General features: G+C 54.6%; 2 protein-coding genes across 2 annotated transcripts; one reads left to right on the top strand and one right to left on the bottom strand.

Annotated features, from left to right (window-relative positions):
* Positions 1–19: 19 nt before the first annotated feature.
* On the top strand, positions 20–4,564 carry RNF25 (ring finger protein 25; the record flags this gene model as incomplete). Its single annotated transcript, XM_010010949.1, has 8 exons — positions 20–112; positions 204–271; positions 911–980; positions 1,106–1,177; positions 1,900–2,040; positions 2,807–2,896; positions 3,592–3,726; positions 3,842–4,564. Coding segments are annotated over 8 exons (1,392 nt in total), but the record flags the coding sequence as incomplete, so codon positions are not given.
* Positions 4,565–8,188: 3,624 nt separating this feature from the next.
* On the bottom strand, positions 8,189–11,863 carry LOC104400147 (mitochondrial chaperone BCS1). Its single transcript, XM_010010948.1, has 7 exons — positions 11,481–11,863; positions 11,083–11,222; positions 10,790–10,969; positions 10,344–10,407; positions 9,811–9,980; positions 9,262–9,379; positions 8,189–8,633 (listed from the first exon to the last, which is right to left on the bottom strand). The coding sequence occupies exons 1-7, from the start codon at positions 11,798–11,800 to the stop codon at positions 8,381–8,383; spliced, it is 1,245 nt and encodes a 414-aa protein (XP_010009250.1). The 5' UTR covers positions 11,801–11,863; the 3' UTR covers positions 8,189–8,380.
* Positions 11,864–12,335: the final 472 nt, after the last annotated feature.

Raw genomic sequence — 12,335 nt, 5'->3', positions numbered from 1 at the left:
GCCCCGCAGGTGGGAGCCCTGGGAGCTCAGCATCACCCTGCACCCCGCCACGGCGCAGGACCAGGACTCCCAGTACGTCCGCTTCACCCTGGGGCTCGCTGTGCCCCCGCAGGTAGGCTGCGGCCCCGCCGCATTCCCTTGCCCCCGCCCTAGGCCTTTCGCCTTCGTTGTTGTGCTCTGGGTGTTTATCTGTTCTTTCCTAGTATCCCAATAAAGCTCCAGAAATCTCAATCAAGAACCCGCGGGGGCTGTCTGATGAGCAAATCCAAAAGTGAGTGCTGGGAGGGTGGGGAGAGGGTGATCCTTCCCTCTGGAGATCCGGGAGGCAGAACCGGTGAAAAGCCTTCTTTCAAATTCACATGCCTCCCTATGGCTGATGAACAGCTGGATACAGGTCCCTAAATCACCTTGACTTAAGTCTCATGGGAGCTGTTGGTGCTGAGTTGAACGCAAAGGGGATTGTTCCCCAGTGCTCCCCCTGAGATGTAATTTATATCTCTGTGCCCTGAAGCTATTGACAGAGATGAGACTGAGCTGAGTCCTTGGGCAGCCCATTGTTGCCTTCATGCTCCTGTCCTTGGTGCAGCGGAGTGTGTGCAGGGCCTGCCATCAGATAAAGGAAATCTGAGATGCACTAAAAACGAAAGGTGCTGGGTGAGCTCAAGCCAAGGCAGTCAGCAAATCTGCTCTTGCAAGTCCTCTGGGAACAAAGGCTTCCTGTGCACCAGCTTCTGGGGAGCCAGGACACGTGAATAAGCGTGTGCACGTGTGCCCATCCCATGCTGCAGGCAAAGCCTAAAGGCCAGTGGTCTGTTTATTCCTCCTGTCATCAAGGCAGGGTGACAGGTCCATGGGACAGTGAAAAGGTGTGGCTAAACTTGTGCTAAACATTTCTGCTGCTTTGCTGTAGGGTTTTTCAAACCCTCAGAAGCGTTGCTGAAGCCAGGCTGGGGACAGAGGTGCTGTATGAACTGATAGAGGTGAGAGCTGGGGAAGACTGGGGTGACCAGCTACAGACACTGGTCCCTGACTGCCTGAGGGCTGTGAAAGCCCTGAGCCCATGGACAGGCCAGTGGGTAAAATGTTTTCTTTAATGCTTCTGCAGAAGGGGAAGGAGATTCTTACTGACAACAACATTCCTCATGGCCAGTGTGTGATCTGCCTCTATGGATTCCAGGTATGCATGTGTTTCCTGGCCTTGCAAGCTGGCTGGGAAGCGAGGCAGGAGATTGGGAAGCCTAGGGCTCAAAGCTTGGGATATCGACCAGGGTGTGCCTCAGCAGCCCCCTGGTCTGTAGGTGAAGCTACTGAGCTTAAATGTTTCTAAGGTGATACACAGTGCTCTCCCCGTCAGCCTGAAGATAACCATGTACAGGGCATAGGGGCAGCAAGTGGTGCCAGAGTGTCTCCAAAGGAGTGGGGAGGGTCTGGGGATACTTGCTGGTGCATCTTAGCTTCCCTGTGTTGGTCAAACCTCACCTGGAGTTCAGCACACAGGCAGTCAGGAGGGACTGGAACACATCTGTGCAGGTGCTGAGGTCTGTGAGGACAAAGGAGCTTGCCTTGTCTGGGTTGCAAGGACAGGCAGTGCCTGCCTAGGAAGAACACATTGAGTGGGAAGATTGCTGCTTACACAGGAATACATGCAGATAAATGAGTCACAAAAACCTTGCACCTTGACATTAGGAGTGTTTCTCACACTCGGAACAGGAGGCAGTGTCATAGCAGGACCTGAAGAAGTAGAGATGAAACCCAGGAGATGATGTTATGTAGCTCTGTTAGCCATAGCACTAGTTTCCCACTGCCAACACTGACATGGGAGTGAAAAACTCCCTCAGCTGGGGAGGCTACACAGCCCTATGCTCAGAAACCCCTTAAAACTGCCTTTGTTCTCTACAGGAGAGAGAAGCCTTCACAAAGACCCAGTGCTACCACTATTTCCACTCCCACTGCCTGGCCCGCTATGCCCAGCACATGGAGGAAGAGATCCTTATGCAGCAGGAAGAGAGAGAGCAGCACCTGGCACTATCCCCCAAACAGGTACCAGGCCCTCATGACATCTCCATCCCTCCTTCAGGACATGGAACAACCACTGCATGATCAGTGTTGTGCCCATGCTGAGAATGAGAGTGGGGATTAGACCAAGTGATCTCCAAGGGCCCTTTCCAACCAAAATTACCCCTTGAGTTTTTAGTACTTTAGTAGTTGGTTTATTGAACCTCTGGGTCAGTACCTGTTGTGTGAGGGGGCAGGGGAGTTGCATTTTTGCACTTCTGGAAACAGAGGAGTTAGATAAGAGAGCTGCTTCACTAATCCTTGAATTGCAAGGGTTCGCAGAAGGATAAACATGATTACCTGCGTTTTGGGGTGACAAAACCTGCCTGAGCAGGTATTGGAACAGTTGTCAGCCACAGAGCGAACAGTCAGCTGAGCATGAAACAAGTTAAAGACTGCTTCCTGCAAAACCCTTTCAAAGAGGTGCTGCCTAGATGACACGCTCCACTTTGGAGTGGAGAAAAATAGATCCTAGCCTAAGGAGGGCTGAAGCCATCCATGCTGACAGAGGTGGTTTGTACAGCAATCAGCTGCTGGAGCACAACTCCCAGTGTGCCTCAGGGTGGAGGCATCTTTCTTAGCAGTTTTTGGGACACCAGGCTGCTTTCATGCTGCTGGAACCCCCTGGGCTTCCCTGCCCTGACAGAAGAGTGAAGAAGGCCACCCTGTCCTACTGCCAGGCTGGGGCTTTTGGGCAGTGCTTGAGCTGGGTCATGGCCAGGGTTTGGTATCACCTCTTGCCTCCCTGCAGGAAGTCTGTGTGCAGTGCCCTGTGTGCCGGGAGACCTTGGTCTATGACCTCAGTGCTCTGAAGGCAGCACCACCACCACAGCACCCGCTGGTAAGAGATGGGGCTCACTTGCCCACTTCAGCAGAGGCGTTAGAATGAATGAATGAATGAATGAATGAATGAATGCATGCTCCCACGTCCTCCTAGATGGCCCATCCAAAGGGCAGTTCACAAAACCTGCCAGGGTGTCTCCTGTCTCTTAGATGTATCCACAAAGAGCAGGGTTAGTTGTATCACCCTGAGTCGAGCAGATGTGCTGGGGGAGAGGTGATTCTGCCATGGCCCTGTACTCACTGAGATATATTCAGGCTTGAAAGAGTGACCTGCTTGTAGCTGCCCTGCATCTTGTCCCACAGCAGGACACCCCAAGGCAGTCACTGCAGGAAGACTGAGTCTGCACCAGCATGCTCTACTGCTAAGGACTTCGTAGAATCCTAAAATGGTTTGGCTTGGAAGGGACCTTAGAGACCACCTCGTTCCAACCCCTCTGCCTTGGGCAGGGATACCTTCTGCTAGACCAGGTTGCTCAAAGCCGTGTCCAACCTGGCCTTTATTTCCCTAAAGACACAAAACCCCCTTAATTTGGAACCAGAGCACTTGCAAGTTATGCCAACAGCTATGCCAGTGTACGCAGATTTCGCATGCAATCAAAGGAGGGTTTGGGGAGTAGCTTTCAGCGCTGCCAGCTGCCAATCCATGCTAGGTGTTGAGAGGGCCCTTAGCCTGCCTTGCTTTCTGCCACTCAGGAGCCATACAGGCCAGATGCCAAGACACTACAGCACCAGGAAGAACTGCGCTTAATTTTCAAGAGACAGCAAGAGAAAGGGGGCATCATTGACCCTGAAGCAGAGAGGAACCGTTACTTCATCAGCCTCCAGGCGGTATGGCACTGGGACAGAGAGCTGGCAAGGGGGGTCCTGGACTGGAGGACCGAGCACTGTCCTGTGCTGTGGGACTCTCCTGTCCCTTACTTCACTGCTGGCTTCTTTCTTTCAGCCTCCAGCTGCTGTCAGTGCAGGCCAAGCAGGTGCTGCTCCTGAGCTGCAAGTGAGAGCAAGCACTGTGGATGTGCCCCAGCCACCCAGCCAAGCCTCAGCTCCAGAGCCAGCCAGGGTACCAGAGACCAGGGCAGAACCCAGGCGGCCCGAGAAGCCTGCTGAGCTCAGAGAGCAACAGTGCAAGAGGGAGAGGCACAGAGGGGAGAGGCCAGGCCCCAGAGGCCGGGGCAGGCAGTCATGCAGTGGCATGCGGGAACCAGCAGAAGCAGCAGGTCATCTGCTCCATGGTTCCAGGGGGCCCAGGAGCTTCAGCCACAGACCAGAGCGGCGACCTGGTGGGAAGCACAGCCAGGAGTTAACAAAGCCTCACAGCAGAAGCAGGGCTGCTGCCTTGGCTGAAGGCAAGGAGTTGTGCCCTGAAGGCCCCACACCAGTAACAGAGGCAGTGGACTTGAAAGAGGAGCACCGTGATGTGGAGAGGTGGACCCCAGAGGAGGGGACCGAGGCCCAGGCCAGGGAGAAGGAGAAACTGGTGTTCAACCACATCGACCAGAGAGCAGCTCCCAGCCAGCAAGGCCACCACAGGTCCTGGGATTGTGGAAGGTGGGAGAGGTCCAGAGCCCAGGAGCATGGTTCCTACCCCAGAGTGCCAAGAGGACGAGGGACACTTAGGCCCAGAGGACAACAAGAAGCCCAGCTTGAGAAGGAGAGTGGCTCCTAGCAGGAGTGGTGAGGAGCTGGGCTGGGGCAGGGGGTCTATTTCTGGGAAGAACAGTGAAGTTTCTGGTGGAGCAGTAGCAAGCAGACACTATACCCCTTGGGAGGAAGGAGGCAGTTGGCACAGCTTGGGACAGGCAGCGTCCGTATGGTACATGCAGAGTGAAGCATCTTGGCACGAGCTGTCACCAGCATTGGAGAAGCTGAATCCTGACAAATCATGACAGCCTTGGTCTTGCAGGACCCAGGAGACAGGATGCCTTGACTAGGGACCTGCAGCCATCATCCCTGTGTGTGAGCTGCCAAGAAACATGCACACCTGCAGAGCAAATTGGCTGTGCCCAGCACAGTGCCACAGCAGAGCCAGAGCTGTGGCAGGACCTCCCCTGGAAGCCAGTACCCCAGCAAAGCTGTGGTGGTGCCAAGTGATGAGGCTGTGCCAGGGCAGCAGCCTGGAGCTCAGCTTGCTGTGTCCCCCATTCCTCCTCAGAGCACCTTCTGGGCTGCTGTCCCTTGGTGATAGTATCACTTGTCCTGCAGCCCTGACTGCTGTTCAGCTGCTTTTGTGCAGGCAGAAGCTGATGAGAGAGACCTGGAAAGAGCACTCTGCTTTGCAACCTCTATCTGTTGGGATTCCCCTCTAAGGCCAGGCTGCCTCTTGGAGCTTCCGGTAGTTTAGAGTGAGGACCTGCTGCAAAATTTTGGATACTCTTAACCTCCATCATCTTCAAGCTTATCCTGCTTCAAAGAAATGAGGATTTGCTGTTTAAACTAACTTGGTGCAGTTCCTTCTGCTGCTGCTTCACAGATTTCAACAATGTCCCACTCTAGAGCTGTGACGGACAATCCCAAGCCTCTGAAGTGGGACACTGCTATTAAATTAATTTGTTGCTTGTTCTCTAGAGCCTGCTCCCTTTGTTTTCCCTGCCCTCTCTTCCTCCTTGTCTTTGCTGTTCAGAGCAAAGGTGTGATCCCTGGTGTTGCTCACTGCCCTCCCTGCTCCCTACACCTGGGGCCAGGGCAGGGACCTTCCCCTGGCACCCCTGGGTGTCAGGAGGGCTCCCCAGTCCCTGCTTTGCCTGTCTTACTGTAAGCTCTCTGGCTCACAGTACTGATTCCTTCACACTTGTTTGTGCCTTGTGCCCCCACCACTCTTTTGGCCATATGTGGGTTGTTGCTGTCTTCCTCCTCCTGCTGAGTGCAAAAATGGCCATGCTGCAATGGATGTGCCAGAGCTTTGGGTGAGATTCTTGGGAAACCAAGGGCTGGTGCCAGCTGGGAGGGCATTTGTGCTGCATCTGCCTTGCTGATACTTTGGCACATTAAGAGTGCACAAAGGCATCCTTGGATGGGTCTTCCTCACCCTGCCCTGCTCTCCACACCTGGCCATGTCCTTGTGCTGCTGCCCAAGAACCTTCTGTGCTTAGATTTCCAACACTGGCCTTTCCAACCCTGATGCTCTAAAAGCATTATTTTTTGTTTCTTCCCCTCCTTGGTCTGAGCCTACACTACCTGTCCTGGGCTTGGGGATCTCAGCACCAGATGTTGTGCCCTGCTGGACGCAAGGACTGAGCACTTGCTCCTTGAAAAGGATTTTTCTTCAATGCTCACTGTTCTTGTTTCACCTGATTTCCGGGTGAATGGCTTGTCTACACTTGGGTGAAAAGGTGTCACCTTGTATCTGATGTTGGTGCTTGTGCTGCTGCCTCCTGTCTTCACCTGTGAAGATGCTGTGCTCCAACAAGGGTGTCCTGAAAGAAACATGGAAAATCTCTGCCCCTTGCAGCAGCTGAAACTCCTTGGCTTCCTCCAGTGAGCCAGCCTTACTCTCAGCAGCAAAGCTGCTGGCCATAGTATTTGGAGCACAGTAGTTGGAATTATGCCTTGGAAATCAGAGTGAGCAAGGACTTGGGTAACTTCAGTCAAATGCCGGATGTGTTAAGGGGGAGGGTTTTTTTCTTGTGAGAAGGGATTTAAGGAAGGGCCCTCGCCTTTCTGACTCACTGCTGTCAGCCTGGAGCCGAGGAGAGTTTGCAACAGCGCATGGAAATGAATTTGGGATAAACAAAACCTCTGGGTCAGGTCAGAGGGGAGGAATGGAGCCTGCAGCCTAGCCTTGGGGCTCCGTGCTTGGTGTGCACCTCTGTCACCCACCTACCTCACAGGGCTGTTGTGAGGCTTCGCTGGCAAAAGCACTTGGGCTGGGCAGAAGGGCACCGGTGGCATCTGTAGCACTACCACTATTAAAAGCAAGCAGAGTGAAAGATGTTGCCTGTGCTCTTGTGTGGTGGCATCGTGCCTCTCTGGCTCTCCATCACTCCCCTGTCCTCCTGAACCACCATGAGGCATTCACCAGTCACTCACTGGCCAGTTTTGACCCCCAGTTTTAAGGGAGGAGGCTGCAGTCAGCCTTCTTGGGACAACTGAGCACAGGGTTTGAGATGCCCGCAGCAGCGCCCTGCTCCAGGAGTCACCCAGGGTCGCTAGAGACACACACACACACACCCCACTCACAACATAAGCCTCTCACTTGTAGAAGTATTTGTCTAAGTTGGGTTGCATCGAAGCAGTGCCTGTTTGTGCCAAACTTCAGCCAAGTGGCATTGCCTGGGCCCCTTTTTGTCCCCACAAGCCCTCAGCTTTGCCGTTGGCCCCACAGGGCAGAGCCAAGAGTTGGGTGGAGCAGCAACCCAGCAGTTTGGGCTTGGCCTGGAACCAGCTCCACCTGCCTGACCAAGGTGACACGGCCCCCAGAGCAAGGACATGAACATAGGACTGGCTCTGGGGAACCTGATTTCAGGACTCTGAAACAGGGTGTTTTGTTCTGAGGGTCAGTATGCATACCCTGGCTCTGTAGCACTGGAAGGAGGCTCAGATCCTGCCTGCTCCTCAATTGCATTTCAGGCACTTGTGGCTCTACCTGCCCGTCCAGGACCTTTGTTTTTAGCAGGTCAAAAGCAGCCCAGTGACAGAGAAAAGGCTGTGAGCCTGCCAGCAGCAAGACAAATTCCTCCTTCAGCTACACAGGGCTTCTCCAGTTGGGAGGAGAGTAGTAGTGACATCCAACAGGGAATTCTACACCTTGCACAGGGCTCGCCTGGCTGCAGAAACTCATGTTAGGGTGAACATCAAGCTCTTAGGAAGATATTCTGTAACCAAAGCACCTCATCTGCCCCTACATGCAGGTGGCCAGTAGCTCCAGGGCCCCATATTTCCTCTACTAGGAGGGAGAGTCATGCCCACCTAGGAACAATGTCCAAGCAGATCTGTGGCTTGGCATTACAACCCAGCAGGGCAGGAGCTGTGCTGCCAGCCTCCAGCCCAAAGGACAATGAGCTGCTTTTTTCTGAAACACTGAATTTGCAGTACTGGCTGTGCCATGCCCTCGTCAGGAGGGCTTTGGACCAGCAGCTGGGGCAAACAACAGGCAAAGGGACCAGAGAGCCAAGAGGCATGTTGTACACTTCACAAAGGATATTCACAAACCAGTGAAGACTTGTCCTGTAAAAGACCATCAGCTTTTTAGCAGTGCGGCACTCCAATGTCCTGCCCCAAGGAATACCCTTCTGGGGCACCCCCAGGCTGCTCTGCAATGAAGGGGATTCACATCCAGGAGCCTTGGCAGTTTACATCTGATTCCCTCTCCCTGCCGCAGGGCTGGCAGCTCTGCCTCTCATGTTTTAACAAAAAGCCAAGGCCTTGGAGGGGTAGAGGCGAACAGAGACCTGGCCTGCATGGCTGGGCAGCTTCAAGGCATCCCCAGGATGGTCACATCCTCATCCTAATCCTTTCAGCGTGGCAGGGGGAAGCTGACCCCTGGTCACAGTAGGATGGAGCGTATGTTTGAAATGGCTCCTTCAGGGTCCATCTTGTAGAGCATGAAGTGGCCCTGCACCTGGGCAGCGCTAATCTGTTTGGAGGCCTCCAGTGCCTGCTCTGCAAAGCGCTGGGCTGCAGCTGGCGGCTGCTCGGGGTAGAAGCGCTGGAACATGCGTGCGTGCTGCCAGCGGTAGCAATGACCCACATACTGCTTGAGATCCACACGGCCGGGCCGCACCAGTGCCGGGTCCAGCCTGCCGAGAGACACGGGTGCCTTGAGAACCTCAGCAAAGTGTCTCTCCACACTAAGCACAGCCCATCTCCTATCCTCAAAATGCTCTGCTCTGTGAGATGGTAAAGGTGGGGACAGATTTGTCCGTGGGGTCCCAAGGGAGAAAATCAATCCAAAAGAAGTGAGTGAGCTGAGGAACGGCTGGCTCCTCAGGAGGGCAAACATGCCCTGGGAAACAGCTTTGCCCATCTCTGTCCCATGAGCAACTTCTGAACAACCCTCTAGACCAGCTCAGCCCAGAGTGAGCCAAGTGCAACGTCTGGCCAGGTGCTGTGAGCCTGGGCTGCATCCTGTCCACCCAATGGGCTGCACATGGGGCTAGTGTTTCACTCACAGCACAGTCACAACCCCAAAACCTATGGGAAGGTACTGCTCCTGAAGAGCACAACCATGGTCTGAACAGCAAGGAAGCATCTGAGGCTCCAGCAAAAAGGATCCTGATTAGCAATCAAGGGATTTGCATCCCAAAGGAGGATTCAGGAAACCTGAACCCGCAATCCTCATGTGACAGACAGAAATAGCCCTCCACAAAGCCCAGCCACATTTCCCCATGCTACCCTCCCTGTTTCCTGCCAGATAGCAGCTCTGACCTGTCCACGTAGTTGGTGGTCATGAAGACAATCCTGGCCTCTGTGGAGGCCACGCCATCCAGTGCATTGAGGAGGCCGCTGAAGGTCAGGTGCCCCATGCCTTGGTACACAGTCGGGTCTGGGGACAGAAGCATCTGAGATCACACCCATTGAACACTAACCCCACAGAGTCTTGTGGACCACCTCCCTATCACCTGAGGCTTCAGACAAGCTCCTTACTCTCTCCTTGCCCCAAGGCTGACCCTCTGCCTCTCCCTAGCTGGCAGCTCACCTCTGCTCCCCACCTGAACGCATGAGAACCCAAAAAGAAAATGAGGGGGAAAGCCACCTCCTCCCTCATGCTGTACATAGCTGGGCAGAAGTGTCTTTGCCTGATAAAGAACCCAAGTTTCCCTTTGTATAGCCTAGCCAAAGCTGGGAGAGGTCCAGCTCAGGCCTTGAGGCCCCAGAGAGCTGATGCCACAGAGCAGCCTGGAGTCCAAACCATTCCCCAGCACAGCTGGCAAACCTCCCTCCTGCTGCTGACCCAAGAATGGTGGCACCACTCACTCTCAGCAGCAAGGTCCCGGCTGATGAAGGCAGCATCCACATCCTCCAGCAGGATGATGCTCTGCTGTGGTGCCACACTCAGAAGGTGATTGAGCCGGTCATCGGAGAGGCTGCGGTCACTGAGGCTCAGCAGGCAGATACTGTACTGCAGCTCGCCAGCCAGGGCTGTGCTGGGAAGGACCCAAACCACAGGGGTAAATCACAGCAAGCAAGCCTGGAGCAGAGGAAGAACTGGTCCTCCCCGCCCAGTAGCAGGGGAGAAGGCAGAGGCATCCTCCCCGAACAGGGATCAGATATGGGAGGTAGGTGGGAGCCCCTGCGCAGCCCCCTGGTGCTGCAACAGTGCTGTGCCAAGCAAGGGTGCGAAGGGCTCGTCACCTCAATCTGTCACAGTGCCAGCAACACAAACACTTACACCAAGCACCACACAGGAGGCACAGCCCACTCCTGCACTTCAAATCCGCCAGAGACTGCTGTGCCCCAGAGGAGGCAGCTGGCAGGAAAACTCCTGTTAGCCAACCAGTAATACTCACATGAAGCTGCTTTTCCCACAGCCAGGAGGACCATACAGCAGGTAGCCTCTACGGTAGGGGATCCCTAGGAAGACAGTGTCCTTTTAGGAAGCAGCTGGGTTGCTCTGAGCTCCATCCCCCAGTGTCGTGGGGCTGAGCTGAGCACAAATAGAGAATAGCAGGGAAAGACAAGCAGCAGGGAAAAAACCTCTCTGCAGCTGTTTCCAGAGAGGACCACAGGCATCCTGTCCCACCAGACAGCAGTGTCACAGGAGCAGTGAACCTCGTGGCTTATCGTGGTTTCCAGGATTGGATTGAGCCAAGGGAAATTTGTCCCTCTGCAATCCCAGACCTCAGTGCCTGAGCTCACTTGTTTGCAAGATGTGCCCAATGTGGTGCCCCACAGCCATGGCTGTGGGGAGGGGATAAGGAGATATGATAGAGAGGACACCACACCGGAACCTTGCCTCTGTCACTGTACCACTTGGGGTTGCTGATGAACTCCTTCACATCCTGGACTAGCCTCTCCGACACACCTTCCTCCAGCACCACAGAGCGGAGGGGGAAGCCAAATTGCCGCCACTCTGCTCCCATGGCTGTGTACATGACCGTCTTCCCCTCCTGCTCCTGCAGCGCCAGCTCCCGGGCTGCAGAGAGAGCAGAGGGGACAGCTGGCAGGGGAGAGATGTCCCGTGGAGCACTGTGTGTCTCCAGGGAGCAGGCTGTTCCCAGCAGGACCTCATGCAGCTCCCCTACAGACCTTCCTGCAGGATATTGAAGAAGATCTCACGGTTGGTGCCCAGCGCAGTGAAGGTGACAGACTCCCAGGGGGTGCCCGTGTTCAAGTCGATCATCTGCTTCTCCCGGTTGCGTTCAATGCGGATCCACTTCTTGCGATACCTGAGGCAGGAAGACGGGGTTGGGGACAATGGCCCAGCTCCACTCACTGCACCCAGCGTTGTTCATGCATCAACAACATTCATCTCAGTTAAAGAAATCACCTCACACTAGTGAATACAGACTCCTCTCACCACTCTAAATCTCCTGCCCTAATCCAGACCCAAGGAGGCTCTGCTGCCTCCACAGGTCCCCCAGGTTGGAGCTGCCTTGCCAAAATGAAGGTCAATCCCCAGAGTGCTCTCCAATGCCCTCTCTTACCAGATGAAATGGTCCCCAGGGCTGGGCACAAAGTCAAACTTGGTGCTGACGCGCCCGCTCTCATGCTGCAGGTATGATGTCTCCACGCTGAGGTGCTGCGTGTGCTTGGCGTGGTGGGAGATCCAGTTCAGCAGCCAGTGGTAGCTCTTATCACTGCTGGGCACCTCCAAGGTGATCATATAATGGCGCCTGAAAGCCACCAGCCCAAACTGGGCCCCTTTCCGGGCAAATGCCAGGGCTGTGCCCACCCCAACGAGACCGAATCCAGCCCCAAAGTATGGGTTGTCCTTCAGGGCTAAGACAAAGTCAGAAAAGGGCATTATGGGAAGTTAAGTGGTTCCTGTTCCACAGCATCTGGTCTCTGTGCTCCAGAAACAAACCTGTGGGGAAAGAGAAGGATGGTATGGCAGTGGGAGACACAACTGATCTCCTACAGTTCCCTGGCTGCAGGCCACCAGTTGAGACAGGCAAGAGAGGACAAGGAGCTGGAGGCTCTCAAACAAGCACAGGGGCACGTCTTGCTTCTTCAGCCATAACAACAACCCCGGGGTTTTATGCGATGCTATTCTTTAAACAGCTAGACATCACAAGCTCTGCAATTATTTAAGGTTTATTGTTTTATAAAGCTGAAGTACATCTCCAGGTTGAGCCGAGAGCCTGTTCTTTGCTCCTGGCAAAGGGCACATGGCTGTGGTGGAAGCAGCACTCCATGTCGGGATAAAGAGCACCCGCTGCATGCTTAGCGGGAGGGAAGCTTCCCCAGCTCAGGTCTGTCACACGGGAGGTGAGCGGGAGCCCCCCCTGACAGACACGCTCTGCTCCCTCACGCAGGATCCTACCTCCCCTGACCCCACA

This window comes from Nestor notabilis, unplaced genomic scaffold (genome assembly GCF_000696875.1).
Source record: "Nestor notabilis isolate BGI_N333 unplaced genomic scaffold, ASM69687v1 scaffold28433, whole genome shotgun sequence".
Lineage (NCBI taxonomy): Eukaryota > Metazoa > Chordata > Aves > Psittaciformes > Psittacidae > Nestor > Nestor notabilis.
Note: the sequence above shows the minus strand (reverse complement) of the source record. Positions and strands in the feature narration are given on the sequence as shown.

What these genes read in the sequence shown, in the direction of transcription:
- LOC104400147 (XM_010010948.1), bottom strand. Translation starts at nt 11,800, where the DNA reads ATGCCCTTTTCTGACTTTGTCTTAGCCCTGAAGGACAACCCATACTTT. An exon ending in CCTGGGGACCATTTCATCTG is followed by an intron (nt 11,223 to 11,480) that starts GTAAGAGAGGGC and finishes TTCCTGCCTCAG; the next exon opens with GTATCGCAAGAAGTGGATCC. An exon ending in CAAGTGGTACAGTGACAGAG is followed by an intron (nt 10,408 to 10,789) that starts GCAAGGTTCCGG and finishes CTGTCTTCCTAG; the next exon opens with GGATCCCCTACCGTAGAGGC.